We start from the raw sequence: 19658 nt of genomic DNA, 5'->3' as shown, positions 1-19658 counted from the left end.
TCCTATCATCTGTGTTTACTATAGAGAGGTCTAACTCTTCTGTCGTCTGTGTTTACAGTAGAGAGGTCTAACTCTCCTATCATCTGTGTTTACTATAGAGAGGTCTAACTCTCCTGTCGTCTGTGTTTACTGTAGAGAGGTCTAACTCTCCTATCATCTGTGTTTACTATAGAGAGGTCTAACTCTCCTGTCGTCTGTGTTTACTGTAGCCATATGGTCTGTACTGCATGTAGTTGATGTGTAAATGACTATATTCTGTATTCTGTCTGTATATATTGTCTCTTGTTGGCAGCACCACTTCAGCAGGTCCTTCTGGGTCTGAGTAAATGTCCTGAGTAAAGGTGTGTTGTGTTGCAGGTGGTTTTCCTACCAGGGTTTGGCTGTCTCTACATAGACGTAGTCCATCAGGGTGGCACAGTCATCCTCACCCTGGCACCAGAGGGCAGCGTGGACTCTGTCATGAGCCTGCACAACAGGTACCAGTCCTTACATCCCCTAACCTCTAACCCCAAACCTATAACCTCAAACACATAACCCCTAACCTCTAACCCAGCGTGGACTCTGTCATGAGCCTGTACAACAGGTACCAGTCCTTACATCCCCTAACCTCTAACCCCAAACATATAACCCCTAACCTCTAATCCCTAACCCCTAACACCTAACCTTTAACCTCTAACCCTACTACAGGAGAGACAAACAAGACACTATATTTGTATCATAATAAAGTATATGATTTTTGCTTTGTTTTAATGTAATCTATAATTGATAATGATGAGCAGTTAATTATAACCTGCATCAACAACATTAGCAGGTCATAGTTGACCCTGACAAAGGATGCAGGACATATTCTATTTCACCACTGGGGGGCGCTGTAACCACCGTTCTGTGTAAACCCCAGCCAGCCCTTTGTTTTATCAACAATAAAACAATTTTTAAAGGATCAACATAACTGATTGATATCTGTCTCTCAGGACGTCCAATCGGAAGCTGGCGTTCAGGGTGTTGCTGAGCGAGGCCAGTGTGTCGCTGAGTGATGACATCACCAGTCGTTCGGGTTCCGTGGAGCTCTTAAGGCTGACTCTGTCCAAACTGCTACTGAACCTGTGTCCTGCACGGCTGGGTGACTCTGGCACGGGGCTGGGTGAAGGAGGCAGGAGGCTGGTCACCGCCGGGATGGGAGAGGCCTGTCTGGTGGAAGTCCACTGTGCCAGCCTGCAGGTGGGTTGACTTTTATAGGTCACCTTTATAGGTCACCTGACGAGGGCTGTTTATAGGTCACCTGCCGAAGGCTGTTTATAGGTCACCTGACGAAGGCTGTTTATAGGTCACCTGACGAAGGCTATTTATAGGTCACCTGACGAAGGCTGTTTATAGGTCACCTGACGAAGGCTATTTATAGGTCACCTGACGAAGGGTATTTATAGGTCACCTGACGAAGGGTATTTATAGGTCACCTGACGAAGGCTGTTTATAGGTCACCTGGCGAAGGCTGTTTATAGGTCACCTGGCGAAGGCTGTTTCAGCCAAAACATTGTGTCTGCATGAAGAAATAAAGCACAGGAGCAACATGAAGGCTTTTCTTTCTTCATCGACTGTGAAACAATGCGAAACATCTTCTGTAAAATAGAAAACTTAGAAAAGGTACATTTCCTGATTCCGCCATCTAAATATCTTCCTCTGTTCTCTTCCAGCTGGATAACTACAGTATAGATCTACACTATATATTAACTAGATATTCATCTGTTCTCTTCCAGGTGGATTACTAGAGTATAGATCTACACTAACTAGATATTCCTCTGTTCTCGTCCAGGTGTATAACTACAGTATAGAGCTACACTAACTAGATTATATAGATCTATATAAACTAGATATTCCTCTGTTCTCGTCCAGCTGGATAACTACAGTATAGATCTATATTAAGTACAATATATAGATCTATATTAACTAGATATTCCTCTGTTCTCGTCCAGCTGGATAACTACAGTATAGATCTATATTAACTACACTATATAGATCTATATTAACTAGATATTCCTCTGTTCTCGTCCAGGTGGATAACCAGCGGTATAACTAGAGTATAGATCTATATTAACTAGATATTAATCTGTTTTCTTCCAGCTGGATAACTACAGTATAGATCTACACTAACTAGATTATATAGATCTATATTAACTAGATATTCCTCTGTTCTCATCCAGATGGATAACCAGCTGGATAACTACAGTATAGATCTATATAAACTAGATATTCCTCTGGTCTCTTCCAGGTGTATTACTAGAGTATAGATCTATATAAACTAGATATTCCTCTGTTCTCGTCCAGGTGGATAACCAGCTGGATAACTACAGTATAGATCTATATAAACTAGATATTCCTCTGTTCTCGTCCAGGTGGACAACCAGCTGTATAACTACAGTATAGATCTATATAAACTAGATATTCCTCTGTTCTCGTCCAGGTGGACAACCAGCTGTATAACCGTGCCAGCTTCCACTTCCCGGTGTTGTTGTGCCAGGAGCAGAGTGTGGAGCTTCCCCTCTGGACCAGCGATGCCAACCCCACCACCTCACTACAGGCCCTGGAGGAGTTTAAGGCGTCGTGCTTCCTCCAGCTGGGTCTCACCCTGGACAGGTATAATACCATCACTGTGTTGGCCATGGAAGTAATACCAATATCAGCATACCAACTATACAGCATCAATAATACAGCATCATTAATACAACATCAATACAGCATCATTAATTCAGCATCATTAATACAGCATCATTCAATGAATACAGCATCATTAATACAACATCATTAATACAGCATCATTAATACAGCATCATTGATTCAGCATCATTAATACAGCATCATCAATACAGCATCATTAATACAACATCAATACAGCATCATTAATACAGCATCATTGATACAACATCATTAATACAGCATCATTGATTCAGCATCATTAATAGAGCATCATTAAAAAAGCATCATTAAAAAGCATCATCAATACAGCATCATCAATACAGCATCATTAATTCAGCATCATTGATTCAGCATCATTAATACAGCATCATTAATACAGCATCATTGATTCAGCATCATTGATTCAGCATCATTGATTCAGCATCATTAATACATCATCATTAATACAGCATCATTAATACAGCATTAATACAGCATCACTAATACAGCATCATTGATACAGCATCATTAATACAACATCAACACAGCATCATTAATACAGCATCATTAATACAGCATCATTGATTCAGCATCATTGATTCAGCATCATTAATACAGCATCATTAATACAGCATCGTTGATTCAGCATCATTGATTCCGCATCATTAATACAGCATCATTAATACAGCATCATTAATACAACATCAATACAGCATCATTAATTCAGCATCATTGATACAGCATCATTAATACAGCATCATTAAATTAATACAGCATCATTAATACAACATCATTAATGCAGCATCATTAATACAGCATCATTGATTCAGCATCATTGATTCAGCATCATTAATACAGCATCATTAATACAGCATCATTAATACAGCATCATTAATACAGCATCATTGATACAACATTAATACAGCATCATTAAAACAGCATCATCAATACAGCATCATTAACACAGCATCATTAATACAGCATCATCAATACAGCATCATTGATTCAGCATCATTGATTCAGCATCACTAATACAGCATCATTATTACAGCATCATTAATACAGCATCAATACAGCATCATTAATACAGCATCATTAATACAATACAAGGGAAGGTGAGCAGACAGAGCAGATCTCTCCATCATTGTCCCTTGTGAGACACCGTCCAGCCATGTCATGTGTCCCATGTTGGGTCCTGTGGTCCTCTGTTCAATAGCCTGCTGCTGGTTGAGGTAAAGCTGTTCCTGACTGGGGCCTTGTCTTTCCTACAGGGAGGACTACAGTGTGGACCAACTGACCTTCCACATCAAACCAGCCCGTCTCTACCTAGAGGACACCTTCGTCTACTACATCAAGACTCTGTTTCACACCTACATCCCAGACTCAGCCCTGGCCCCTTCCCCGGGCCCTAACCTCTCAGAGCACTACGGTGGTCCCTTGCTCCCGGAGACCGTCCTTCAGTCCATCCCAGCCCTGGTGCACCCTCTGAGGCTGCAGCGACTGGTCATTCAGCCGGTCAACGTGTTGGTTAGCATCCACGCCTCTCTGAAGCTCTACATCGCCTCGGACCACACCCCGCTGTCTTTCTCCCTGTTCGACAGAGGACCGCTCTGTACTACAGCCAGACAGCTGATTCACGCACTCACCATGCACTACGCTGCCGGCGCCCTGTTCAGAGCTGGTGAGTGGGAGGGAGTGTGTGTGTGTGTGTGTGTGTGTGTGTGTGTGTGTAGGGGTGCCACAGTCAGACTAGTGAAGTTACGTCACATTGTTTATTGACGTGTGACAGCTTCCCCTCGTCGGCCGGTCCTCAGGGTTGGCAGGTACCGTACTCTAGGGGCCTGTGGGCTGTCCTGACGTCTCTCACTCCCTCTCCCTCTCCATCTTTCGCTCGATCCCTCTCTCTCTCTCTCTCACTCTCAATCTCCCTCGCCCTCTCTCTCTCAATCTCCCTCTCTCGCTCTCTCTCTCCCTCTCTCTCTCTCTTTCTCTCCCTCTCTCCAGGCTGGGTGGTGGGGTCTCTGGATCTCCTTGGAAGTCCTGCCAGTCTGGTGAGGTCCATCGGTAACGGAGTAGCAGACTTCTTCCGCCTGCCATATGAGGGTTTAACCCGGGGCCCCGGGGCCTTCGTCAGCGGAGTGTCACGAGGAACCACCTCATTCGTCAAACACATCTCTAAAGGTACCATACCACATCTCTAACACATCTCTAAAGGTACCATACCACATCTCTAAAGGTACCATACCACATCTCTAATGGTACCATACCACATCTCTAATGGTACCATGCCACATCTCTAAAGGTACCATAGCACATCTCTAACACATCTCTAATGGTACCATACCACATCTCTAAAGGTACCATACCACATCTCTAAAGGTACCATACCACATCTCTAACACATCTCTAAAGGTACCATAACACACCTCTAATGGCACCATACCACATCTCTAAAGGAACCATAACACATCTCTAAAGGTACCATACCACACCACATCTCTAATGGTACCATACCACATCTCTAAAGGTACCATACCACATCTCTAATGGTACCATACCACATCTCTAACACATCTCTAAAGGTACCATACCACATCTCTAAAGGTACCATACCACATCTCTAAAGGTAACATACCACATCTCTAATGGTACCATACCACATCGCTAAAGGTACCATACCACATCTCTAACACACCTCTAATGGCACCATACCACATCTCTAAAGGAACCATAACACATCTCTAAAGGTACCATACCACATCTATAAAGGTACCATACCACATCTCTAAAGGTACCATACCACATCTCTAATGGTACCATACCACATCTCTAAAGGTACCATACCACATCTCTAAAGGCACCATACCACATCTCTAACACATCTCTAAAGATACCATACCACATCTATAATGGTACCATACCACATCTATAATGGTACCATACCACACCTCTAAAGGTACCATACCACATCTCTAATGGTACCATACCACATCTCTAATGGTACCATACCACATCTCTAAAGGTACCATACCACATCTCTAATGGTACCATACCACATCTCTAAAGGTACCATACCACATCTCTAAAGGTACCATACCACATCTCTAATGGTACCATACCACATCTCTAAAGGTACCATACCACATCTCTAAAGGTACCATACCACATCTCTAAAGGTACCATAACACATCTCTAATGGTACCATACCACATCTCTAAAGGTACCATACCACATCTCTAATGGTACCATACCACATCTCTAATGGTACCATACCACATCTCTAAAGGTACCATAACACATCTCTAATGGTACCATACCACATCTCTAAAGGTACCATAACACATCTCTAATGGTACCATACCACATCTCTAAAGGTACCATACCACATCTCTAACACATCTCTAAAGGTACCATACCACATCTCTAATGGTACCATACCACATCTCTAAAGGTACCATACCACATCTCTAACACATCTCTAATGGTACCATACCACATCTCTAAAGGTACCATACCACATCTCTAATGGTACCATACCACATCTCTAAAGGTACCATAACACATCTCTAATGGTACCATACCACATCTCTAAAGGTACCATACCACATCTCTAATGGTACCATACCACATCTCTAAAGGTACCATAACACATCTCTAATGGTACCATACCACATCTCTAAAGGTACCATAACACATCTCTAATGGTACCATACCACATCTCTAAAGGTACCATACCACATCTCTAACACATCTCTAAAGGTACCATACCACATCTCTAACACATCTCTAATGGTACCATACCACATCTCTAAAGGTACCATACCACATCTCTAACACATCTCTAAAGGTACCATACCACATCTCTAAAGGTACCATACCACATCTCTAATGGTACCATACCACATCTCTAATGGTACCATACCACATCTCTAACACATCTCTAAAGGTACCATACCACATCTCTAACACATCTCTAAAGGTACCATACCTAGTAGCGAGGCATCTGTTGGTCTGAAATATAAACTCAGGATTGTGCCTTTAAATCCTGTATATTTTTAAACAGGTCTGGGAACAGGTTAGTCAGTTAATTCTCCTGTCTCTTCCTATAGGCACGCTGACGTCCATCACCAACCTGGCGACCAGCCTGGCCAGGAACATGGACCGGCTGTCCCTGGATGAGGAGCACTATACCAGGCAGGAGGAGTGGAGGAGACAGCTACCTGAGAGCCTGGGGGACGGACTCAGACAGGGCCTGTCTAGACTGGGCATCAGCCTACTGGGTGGGTGGAGTATAGACAGACAGTCAGTCAGTCAGCTAGTCACTCAGCCAGCCAGTCAGTCACTCAGCCAGCCAGTCAGTCAGTTAGCCAGACAGTCAGTTAGCCAGACAGTCAGCCAGTCACTCAGCCAGACAGCCAGTCACTCAGCCAGTCACTCAGCCAATCAGTCAGTTAGCCAGTCAGTCAGTTAGCCAGTCAGTCAGTCAGTCACTCAGCCAGCCAGTTAGCCAGACAGCCAGTCACTCAGCCAGACAGTCAGCCAGACAGCCAGTCACTCAGCCAGTCACTCAGTTAGCCAGACAGTCAGTTAGCCAGACAGTCAGACAGTCACTCAGCCAGTCAGCCAGTCACTCAGCCAGTCACTCAGTCACTCAGCCAGTCAGCCAGTCACTCAGTCAGCCAGTCACTCAGACAGTCAGTCAGTCAGTTAGCCAGTCACTCAGACAGTTAGCCGGTCACTCAGACAGTCACTCAGCCAGTCACTCAGCCATACATGATACTATGTTGTAATACATGATTCTCTGTTATAATACATGATACTCTGTTGTAATACATGATACTATGTTGTAATACATGATACTATGTTGTAATACATGATACTCTGTTGTAATACATGATACTCTGTTGTAATACATGATTCTCTGTTGTAATACATGATACTATGTTGTAATACATGATACTCTGTTGTAATACATGATACTCTGTTGTAATACATGATACTCTGTTGTAATACATGATACTCTGTTGTAATACATGATACTATGTTGTAACACTGTTATAATACATGATTCTCTGTTGTAATACATGATACTATGTTGTAACACTGTTATAATACATGATTCTCTGTTGTAATACATGATACTATGTTGTAACACTGTTATAATACATGATACTATGTTATAATACATGATACTCTGTTGTAATACATGATACTGTTATAATACATGATTCTCTGTTGTAATACATGATACTCTGTTGTAATACATGATACTCTGTTGTAATACATGATACTCTGTTGTAATACATGATACTCTGTTGTAATACATGACACTCTGTTATAATACATGATACTATGTTGTAACACTGTTATAATACATGATACTCTGTTGTAATACATGATACTCTGTTGTAATACATGATACTCTGTTGTAACACTGTTATAATACATGATTCTCTGTTGTAATACATGATACTATGTTGTAACACTGTTATAATACATGATTCTCTGTTGTAATACATGATACTATGTTGTAACACTGTTATAATACATGATACTATGTTATAATACATGATACTCTGTTGTAATACATGATACTGTTATAATACATGATTCTCTGTTGTAATACATGATACTCTGTTGTAATACATGATACTCTGTTGTAATACATGATACTCTGTTGTAATACATGATACTCTGTTATAATACATGATACTCTGTTGTAATACATGACACTCTGTTGTAACACTGTTATAATACATGATACTCTGTTGTAATACATGATACTCTGTTGTAATACATGATACTCTGTTGTAATACATGACACTCTGTTATAATACATGATACTATGTTGTAACACTGTTGTAATACATGATACTCTGTTGTAATACATGATACTCTGTTGTAATACATGATACTCTGTTGTAATACATGATACTCTGTTATAATACATGATACTCTGTTGTAATACATGACACTCTGTTATAATACATGATTCTCTGTTGTAATACATGATACTCTGTTGTAATACATGATACTCTGTTGTAATACATGATACTCTGTTGTAATACATGATACTATGTTGTAATACATGATACTCTGTTGTAATACATGATACTCTGTTGTAATACATGATACTCTGTTATAATACATGATACTCTGTTGTAATACATGATACTATGTTGTAATACATGATACTCTGTTGTAATACATGATACTCTGTTGTAATACATGATACTCTGTTGTAATACATGATTCTCTGTTATAATACATGATACTGTTGTAATACATGATACTCTGTTGTAATACATGATTCTCTGTTGTAATACATGATACTATGTTGTAATACATGATACTATGTTGTAATACATGATACTATGTTGTAATACATGATACTATGTTGTAATACATGATACTATGTTGTAATACATGATACTCTGTTATAATACATGATACTCTGTTGTAATACATGATACTATGTTGTAATACATGATACTCTGTTGTAATACATGATACTCTGTTGTAATACATGATACTCTGTTGTAATACATGATACTCTGTTATAATACATGATACTATGTTGTAATACATGATACTATGTTGTAATACATGATACTGTTGTAATACATGATACTATGTTGTAATACATGATACTATGTTGTAATACATGATACTCTGTTGTAATACATGATACTCTGTTGTAATACATGATTCTCTGTTGTAATACATGATACTATGTTGTAATACATGATACTATGTTGTAATACATGATACTATGTTGTAATACATGATACTATGTTGTAATACATGATACTATGTTGTAATACATGATACTATGTTGTAACACTGTTGTAATACATGATACTATGTTGTAATACATGATTCTCTGTTGTAATACATGATACTATGTTGTAACACTGTTATAATACATGACACTCTGTTATAATACATGATACTCTGTTATAATACATGATTCTCTGTTGTAATACATGACACTCTGTTATAATACATGATTCTCTGTTATAATACATGATACTCTGTTGTAATACATGATACTCTGTTGTAATACATGATACTATGTTGTAACACTGTTATAATACATGATTCTCTGTTGTAATACATGATTCTCTGTTGTAATACATGATTCTCTGTTGTAATACATGATTCTCTGTTATAATACATGATACTCTGTTATAATACATGATACTCTGTTGTAATACATGATACTCTGTTGTAATACATGACACTCTGTTATAATACATGATACTCTGTTGTAATACATGATACTCTGTTATAATACATGATACTCTGTTGTAATACATGATACTCTGTTGTAATACATGACACTCTGTTGTAATACATGATACTCTGTTGTAATACATGATACTCTGTTGTAATACATGATACTCTGTTGTAATACATGATACTCTGTTGTAATACTCTGTTATAATACATGATACTATGTTGTAATACATGATACTCTGTTGTAATACATGATACTCTGTTGTAATACATGATACTCTGTTGTAATACATGATACTCTGTTGTAATACATGATACTATGTTGTAATACATGATACTCTGTTATAATACATGATACTCTGTTGTAATACATGATACTCTGTTATAATACATGATTCTCTGTTATAATACATGACACTCTGTTATAATACATGATACTCTGTTGTAATACATGATACTCTGTTATAATACATGATTCTCTGTTGTAATACATGATTCTCTGTTATAATACATGATACTCTGTTGTAATACATGATACTATGTTGTAATACATGATACTATGTTGTAATACATGATACTCTGTTGTAATACATGATACTCTGTTGTAATACATGATACTCTGTTGTAATACATGATTCTCTGTTGTAATACATGATACTATGTTGTAATACATGATACTATGTTGTAATACATGATTCTCTGTTGTAATACTCTGTTGTAATACATGATACTATGTTGTAATACATGATACTCTGTTGTAATACATGATACTCTGTTGTAATACATGATACTATGTTGTAATACATGATACTCTGTTGTAATACATGATTCTCTGTTGTAATACTCTGTTGTAATACATGACACTCTGTTATAATACATGATACTCTGTTGTAATACATGATACTCTGTTGTAATACATGATACTATGTTGTAATACATGATACTCTGTTGTAATACATGATTCTCTGTTGTAATACTCTGTTGTAATACATGATACTCTGTTGTAATACATGATACTCTGTTGTAATACATGATACTATGTTGTAATACATGATACTCTGTTGTAATACATGATACTCTGTTGTAATACATGATACTCTGTTGTAATATATGATACTCTGTTGTCTCCAGGAGCGATCGCTGGCATCGTGGACCAACCCATGCAGAACTTCCAGCGGGGTTCAGAGATGCAGAGTTCAGCAAGCAGCAAGGCCAAAGGGGTCATCTCTGGGGTGGGGAAAGGCATCGTGGGGGTCTTTACCAAACCTATAGGGGGCGCCGCAGAGCTGGTCTCTCAGACGGGATACGGTGGGTTCACACACTTCACTGTTTATGTTTCATTTAAACATTTCATTTGAGCTTTTTTTCTTTTTATTTTACCACTGGCAGGTCAACTCAGAACAAATTCTTTATTTACGACGACGGTCCTGATCGTTTGTTAACACGCCACTGTTCGACAGTAGTGGACACACATCCAACACAACCGGTGTGTTGTCACTCAGGCCTGACGAAGACCTTCTGGTCAAAACGTTACACATCAACTTTATGGGAGGATTCCAGCGCTTTTACACTGAACTACAAGTCCCCTGTTAAGCAATTGTTGTTTTTCTTTACGAGCCTCCCACTCCAGCTAGCACAGATTACTCCCTCAACAGTACTGTAGTGTTCTGTCCTGGGGGGTCCTGGCAGTATGCTAACACATACTGCCAGGGGGGGGTAGGTTCTACAACACACAGGGTGGGGGGGGGGGGGGGGGGGTAGGATCTACAACACACAGGGTGGGGGGGGGGGGGGGGTAGGATCTACAACACACAGGGTGGGGGGGGGGGGGGGGGGTAGGATCTACAACACACAGGGTGGGGGGGGGGGGGGGGGGGGGTAGGATCTACAACACACAGGGTGGGGGGGGGGGGGGGGTAGGATCTACAACACACAGGGTGGGGGGGGGGGGGGGTAGGATCTACAACACACAGGGTGGGGGGGGGGGGGGGGGGTAGGTTCCAGAGTGCCAGAGCAGTGAGATCATCAGCAGTAGGATGTTTTATGACCTGTTTTAAAATGCATGACGTCATCGTGTCACTTCACGGCTGACAGGAAGACGAGGCAACAAGCTGCATATGTAGACATACACACACACAGTAACACATACACACACACACACACACACACACATGCTAACACACACACATACACACAGACAGTAACACATACACACACACACACAGGAACACACACACACATCCTGTGGGCCTTGGGGACTGAGTAGGGGCTAGTCTACTGTACACTGACCCTTTCTGCTTTGGTCTACTCTGTGTGTGTGTGTGTGTGTGTGTGTGTGTGTGTGTGTGTGTGTGTGTGGTTGTCCTGAGCAGGTATCCTTCATGGGGCTGGTCTCTGGCAGCTCCCCAAACAGCTGTACCTCCCAGCAGACCAGAAGTCAGCCCTCGCCCCCAACAGTCACGTCAAATACGTCTGGTAAGAGCTGAACTCTACACACACACACACACACACAGCCCAGTTCCCCAACAGCCACGTCACCTTTATGAAAGGGATCCCTGCTGCTCATTTGCTTCCCCACCAAGCTGCAGGAACGGAGGAGCAAACTGAAGTAGAAGAAGAGATTCAGAAACTCTTGGAGGACCGTGGAATGTATTTATTAATTAGACAGGGACAGTGTACATTAAACATCATCAATATTACAGTCATGAAACATCCATGTAAATGTGTCCTGGGAAAGTCAGGGCAAATACACAGCCGCTACGCAAACACACATACTCACTACAAAACACATGACATCCCAATACAATAGGATTCTAACGACGACAATAATCTGTTAAAGAAACCACTGTCGCCAGCTGTCCTCTGACATAGGAGGAGACACAGGTAACTCAGGTGTACAGGCTTCGGGTTTGATTTGGGCCGGGATTTAAAAGGGTCAAAGTGCACAGTAAGTAATCAGATCAGTTTGTCAAGTCTATGAGCAGTGCATTCCAGTATGTTGTAGCTGTTACTGAGAGGGCTGATTGGCTGAGGGCTGATTGGCTGAGGGCTGATTGGCTGAGTTCACTGTGTCTGAAATGGACAACGCAGTCCCCTTGTAGCTGTTACTGAGAGGGCTGATTGGCTGAGCTCACTGTGTCTGAAATGGACAACGCAGTCCCCTTGTAGCTGTTACTGAGAGGGCTGATTGGCTGAGGGCTGATTGGCTGAGGGCTGATTGGCTGAGCAGTCCCCTGTAGTTACTGCCCTTTGTTATCCTGGAGGTGGTGTCCTTCAGCATGGCCAGCAGAACCGCCCTGCACCCCTCTGCTGGCTTGGTTCTGGTTGGTCTGGGAGACCCGATGCTGCTGGAACTAACCAGGTTTGGTCCTGGTCGGTCTGGGAGACCCGATGCTGCTGGAACTAACCAGGTTTGGTTCTGGTCGGTCTGGGAGACCCGATGCTGCTGGAACTAACCAGGTTTGGTCCTGGTCGGTCTGGGAGACCAGATGCTGCTGGAACTAACCAGGTTTGGTTCTGGTCGGTCTGGGAGACCAGATGCTGCTGGAACTAACCAGGTTTGGTCCTGGTCGGTCTGGGAGACCCGATGCTGCTGGAACTAACCAGGTTTGGTCCTGGTCGGTCTGGGAGACCAGATGCTGCTGGAACTAACCAGGTTTGGTCCTGGTCGGTCTGGGAGACCCGATGCTGCTGGAACTAACCAGGTTTGGTCCTGGTCGGTCTGGGAGACCCGATGCTGCTGGAACTAACCAGGTTTGGTCCTGGTCGGTCTGGGAGACCCGATGCTGCTGGAACTAACCAGGTTTGGTTCTGGTCGGTCTGGGAGACCCGATGCTGCTGGAGGTGGTTTCCTTCAGCATGGCCAGCAGAACCGCCTTGCATCCCACTGCTGGAACTAACCAGGCTTGGTCCTGGTCGGTCTGGGAGACCCGATGCTGCTGGAACTAACCAGGTTTGGTTCTGGTCGGTCTGGGAGACCCGGTGCTGCTGGAGGTGGTTTTGGAGGGCCAGTAGGAGGCTACTCTTTCCTCTGGTCTAAAAAATAAAATCCCAACGCCCCAGGGTAGTGATTGGGGACATTGCCCTGTGTAGGGTTGGATGGGATGTTAAACGGGTGTCCTGACTGTCTGTGGTCACTACAGATCCCATGGCCCTTATCGTCAGAGTAGGGGTGTTAACCCTGCTGTCCTGGTTAAATCCCCGATCTGGCCCTCCGTCATGGCCACCTAATCATCATCAGCTTCCTGTTGGCTCATCCATCCCCCCCTCCTCTCCCCTGTAACTATTCCCCAGGTGGTTGCTGTAAATGAGAATGTGTTCTCAGTCAACTGACCTGGTAGAATAAGGAATAAATTAAAATCTGCTTCCATGGAGGGGAAAGGCCGTGCAGGATCGTTTTTATTTTAATGTATTATTTAATTTCACCTTTATTTAACCAGGTAGGCCAGTTGAGAACAAGTTCTCATTTACAACTGCGACCTGGTCAAGATAAAGCAAAGCAGTGTGACACAAACAACAACACAGAGTTACACATGGAATAAACAAAACATACAGTCAATAATACAGTAGAACAAAAGAAAACAAAAAGTCTATATACAGTGAGTGCAAATGAGGTAAGATAAGGGAGTTAAGGCAATAAAAAGGCCATGGTGGCGAAGTAATTACAATATAGCAATTAAACACTGGAATGGTAGATGTGCAGAAGATGAATGTGCAAGTAAAGTCTTTAAGCTGTACTGCTTAAAGCTGTCCAGACTGAATGATCTAGTGACTTAACATGTGTGGTAGTGTTTGAAAACGTACAACATATCTAGTGACTTAACATGTGTGGTAGTGTTTGAAAACGTACAACATATCTAGTGACTTAACATGTGTAGTAGTGTTTGAATAGGTACAACATATCTAGTGACTTAACATGTGTGGTAGTGTTTGAATAGGTTCAACACATCTAGTGACTTAACATGTGTGGTAGTGTTTGAATAGGTTCAACACATCTAGTGACTTAACATGTGTGGTAGTGTTTGAATAGGTACAACATATCTAGTGACTTAACATGTGTGGTAGTGTTTGAATAGGTTCAACACATCTAGTGACTTAACATGTGTGGTAGTGTTTGAATAGGTTCAACACATCTAGTGACTTAACATGTGTGGTAGTGTTTGAATAGGTACAGTATATCTAGTGACTTAACATGTGTGGTAGTGTTTGAATAGGTACAACATATCTAGTGACTTAACATGTGTGGTAGTGTTTGAATAGGTACAACATATCTAGTGACTTAACATGTGTGGTAGTGTTTGAATAGGTACAACATATCTAGTGACTTAACATGTGTGGTAGTGTTTGAATAGGTTCAACACATCTAGTGACTTAACGTGTGTATACATTTGTATGGTCATGTGGTCTAATGGGATTCTTGTATATTCATCTGTCGGCGGACCTCTCTCTGTGCTGTGTGTCTGTCTCCTCTTCCTCCCGGCTGACCTCTCTCTGCGCTGTGTGTCTGTCTCCTCTTCCTCCCGGCTGACCTCTCTCTGTGCTCTGTGTCTGTCTCCTCTTCCTCCCGGCTGACCTCTCTCTGTGCTGCGTATCTGTCTCCTCTTCCTCCCGGCTGACCTCTCTCTGTCTCCTCTTCCTCCCGGCTGACCTCTCTCTGTGCTCTGTGTCTGTCTCCTCTTCCTCCCTCCCCAGGAAGATGCTCCAGTCCCTGGGTCGTCCAGAGGTGCACATGTCCCTGGAGGTGGTGATCGTGTCCGGGTCGGGTCAGGAGCATGCTGGGTGTCTGCTGCTGACAGGGGAGGTGGTGTTTGTGGTCAGTCTGTCTGAGGACACACAACAGCAGGCCTTCCCCATCACTGAGGTGGCCTGTCAACAAGACCCCCACCACCTGGGGGCGCTGACCCTCACGCTGCAGCAGCAGAGACTCACCAACGATGTAGAGGTAGGGGTGAGGGAGGTAGGGGTGGGGGGTGAGGGAGGGAGGGTGAGGGAGGGGTGATCATCATATGGTCATTTAGCAGACGTGTTTATCCTTAGCCAACTACAGTGAACAAAAATATTCAGATTTCAGAACATGCAGGAAACATCACTAAACCTCCTCCCCCCTCTCTCCTCTCCTCCTCTTCCTCCGCTCTCTCCTCCTCCTCTCCTCTCCTCCCCCCCTCCCCTCCTCTTCCTCCCCCCTCCCCTCTTCCTCCCCTCCCCTCCTCCCCTCTCTCCTCCCCTCCTCCTACCCTCTCTCTTCCTCTCCTACCCTCTCTCTTCCTCTCCTCCCCTCTCTCCTCCCCTCCCACCTCCTCTCTCCTCTCTTCCTCGCCCCTCCTCTCTCCTCTCTTCCTTTCCTCCTCCCCTCTCTCCTCCTCCCCCTCAGGGTGACAGTGGGAGGGAGTTGTCAGAGCAGCAGTATGGTCGCCTGGTGGACTATGTGACTCGTGCGTCTGCGTTCCTCTCCCCCTCGGCCTCGTCCCTCCAGCAGGCTCCTCCCATCACCCCGGCCGAGCCTCCGCCCGCCGTCACCAAGACCTACCGTTACCTGGTCGACCCCGCCCACGCCGCCGTGTTCGTCTCCAAGTTCACCATGGTCAAGAACAAGGCGCTGCGCATCGGCTTCCACTGACTCACCTGTACACACACACACACTCACCTGTACACACACACACACACTCACCTGTACACACACACACACACTCACCTGTACACACACACACACTCACCTGTACACACACCTTTACAGAGACGCTGACACACCTGTACACACCTGTACACACACACACCTTTACAGAGACGCTGACACACCTGTACACACCTGTACACACACACCTTTACAGAGACGCTGACACACCTGTACACACCTGTACACACACACCTTTACAGAGACGCTGACACACCTGTACACACCTGTACACACACACACCTTTACAGAGACGCTGACACACCTGTACACACCTGTACACACACACCTTTACAGAGACGCTGACTCACCTTTACAGAGACCCTGACACACCTGTACACACACACACACACACACACACACACACACACACACACACACACACACACACACACACACACACACACACACACACACCTGTACACACACACCTGTACACACACACCTGTACACACACACACACCTGTACACACACACACACACCTGTACACACACACCTGTACACACACACCTGTACACACACACCTATACACACACACACACCTGTACACACACACACACACACCTGTACAGAGACCCACCTGTTGTCCTCTCTCTTTAGGTTGAACATCCACAAACTGCCTTTAATGTCCTCTATGCATTATGAAACGTTGCACCCCATCATAGATTAAAGGGAAGAGGGTTTAAACTTTGATTTACTCTTAAACATTTCAAGAAAACACCTGTGGCAGTGAACACTAATGTTGCGGAGACTGGAGGGGTTACAGTACGTCCCAAATGCCACCCTAATCCCTATATAGTGTACTACTATAGACAAGGACCCAATGCCACCCTAATCCCTATATAGTGCACTACTTTAGCCCAGGCCCCATAGGCCCCTGTGTTGGGAATAGGTTGCCATTTGGTCGTTTCACCCGTCATATTGTCCGTGTTTCTCTGTGCTCTTTATTCCTGTATAACTGAGCTGTTTAAAGCCGAGAGCCTCTCTGACTGGGTCACGGTGCCAGTGGTGTCGCGGTGCCAGTGGTGTCACGGTGCCAGTGGTGTCACGGTGCCAGTGGTGTCACGGTGCCAGTGGTGTCACTGTGCCAGTGGTGTCACGGTGCCAGTGGTGTCACGGTGCCAGTGGTGTCACGGTGCCAGTGGTGTCACGGTGCCACGGTGCCAGTGGTGTCACGGTGCCAGTGGTGTCACGGTGCCAGTGGTGTCACGGTGCCAGTGGTGTCACGGTGCCAGTGGTGTCACGGTGCCAGTGGTGTCACGGTGCCAGTGGCGTCACGGTGCCAGTGGTGTCACGGTGCCAGTGGTGCTGGAGTTGAACAGCATCAGACGAATGCTCAGGAGAAATGGTTCATATCCAAAAGCTGTCGACCAAAACATGGTTGTGGGATTCGTCGCTTTTCAAATGTATTTTATTTTCTCTAGAAGACGTAACACATTACGATGAGATGTTTTTAACATCAAATCGTTTAGTTCTGTGTATTTTGAGTTCATGCCAAGATCATTACCTTGTTTTAATTCAGTTAAAACACAGTTTTATGAAATAAAAACACAGTTTTATGAAATAAAAACACAGTTTTTGTACTCTAATGCTTTTGATGGTCTACGTCACGTGTCCAACTCCATTCCACGGAGGTCTGAGTGTCTGAGGGGGTTTTCCCTCCTCCCTTTGTACTTGATTGATTAATTAAGGTCACTAATTAGTAAAGAACTCCCCCTCACCTGGTTGTCTAGGAGTTAATTGCAACAGGCAAATTAACTGAGAGGAAAAACCTGCAGACGCCAGGCCCTCCGTGGACAGAGTTGGACCCCTCCTGGTCTACCTGGATAATATATTGTATTAATGACATTCTAATAAAATATTGAAGTTGTGATGTCACGTGTTTCCTTGACCAATAGTACATGCTCTCGTTATTAAAGTTAGTCGATCTACTATGTATTGTTCAGGGTTGGATTGCCAGCCAATAGGAGGTGACATTAGGGCTCAGTATTATCCTGACAAGGCCACTAGGAGGTGACATTAGGGCTCAGTATTATCCTGACAAAGCCACTAGGAGGTGACATTAGGGCTCAGTATTATCCTGACAAAGCCAATAGGAGGTGACATTAGGGCTCAGTATTATCCTGACAAGGCCACTAGGAGGTGACATTAGGGCTCAGTATTATCCTGACAAAGCCACTAGGAGGTGACATTAGGGCTCAGTATTATCCTGACAAGGCCACTAGGAGGTGACATTAGGGCTCAGTATTATCCTGACAAAGCCACTAGGAGGTGACATTAGGGCTCAGTATTATCCTGACTAGGAGGTGACATTATGGCTCAGTATTATCCTGACTAGGAGGTGACATTAGGGCTCAGTATTATCCTGACTAGGAGGTGACATTAGGGCTCAGTATTATCCTGACAAAGCCACTAGGAGGTGACATTATGGCTCAGTATTATCCTGACAAAGCCACTAGGAGGTGACATTAGGGCTCAGTATTATCCTGACTAGGAGGTGACATTAGGGCTCAGTATTATCCTGACAAAGCCACTAGGAGGTGACATTAGGGCTCAGTATTATCCTGACAAGGCCACTAGGAGGTGACATTAGGGCTCAGTATTATCCTGACAAAGCCACTAGGAGGTGACATTAGGGCTCAGTATTATCCTGACAAGGAGGTGACATTAGGGCTCAGTATTATCCTGACAAGGAGGTGACATTAGGGCTCAGTATTATCCTGACTAGGAGGTGACATTAGGGCTCAGTATTATCCTGACAAAGCCACTAGGAGGTGACATTAGGGCTCAGTATTATCCTGACAAGGCCACTAGGAGGTGACATTAGGGCTCAGTATTATCCTGACAAAGCCACTAGGAGGTGACATTAGGGCTCAGTATTATCCTGACTAGGAGGTGACATTAGGGCTCAGTATTATCCTGACAAAGCCACTAGGAGGTGACATTAGGGCTCAGTATTATCCTGACTAGGAGGTGACATTAGGGCTCAGTATTATCCTGACAAAGCCACTAGGAGGTGACATTAGGGCTCAGTATTATCCTGACAAGGCCACTAGGAGGTGACATTAGGGCTCAGTA

The 19658-nt window shown here is 43.6% G+C and overlaps 1 protein-coding gene across 1 annotated transcript; it reads left to right on the top strand.

Moving 5' to 3' along the window:
* Window positions 1-357: 357 nt before the first annotated feature.
* LOC120039072 (vacuolar protein sorting-associated protein 13B-like) lies at window positions 358-16987 on the top strand (the record flags this gene model as incomplete). Its single annotated transcript, XM_038984599.1, has 10 exons — window positions 358-476; window positions 972-1218; window positions 2459-2631; window positions 3942-4351; window positions 4675-4851; window positions 6780-6950; window positions 11041-11217; window positions 12282-12384; window positions 15601-15850; window positions 16280-16987. Coding segments are annotated over 10 exons (2073 nt in total), but the record flags the coding sequence as incomplete, so codon positions are not given.
* Between the last annotated feature and the right edge of the window lie 2671 nt (window positions 16988-19658).

This window comes from Salvelinus namaycush, unplaced genomic scaffold, assembly GCF_016432855.1.
Source record: "Salvelinus namaycush isolate Seneca unplaced genomic scaffold, SaNama_1.0 Scaffold2502, whole genome shotgun sequence".
NCBI lineage: Eukaryota > Metazoa > Chordata > Actinopteri > Salmoniformes > Salmonidae > Salvelinus > Salvelinus namaycush.
The sequence above is the reverse complement of the archived record's forward strand: the minus strand, read 5'-3'. Positions and strand labels throughout refer to the sequence as shown.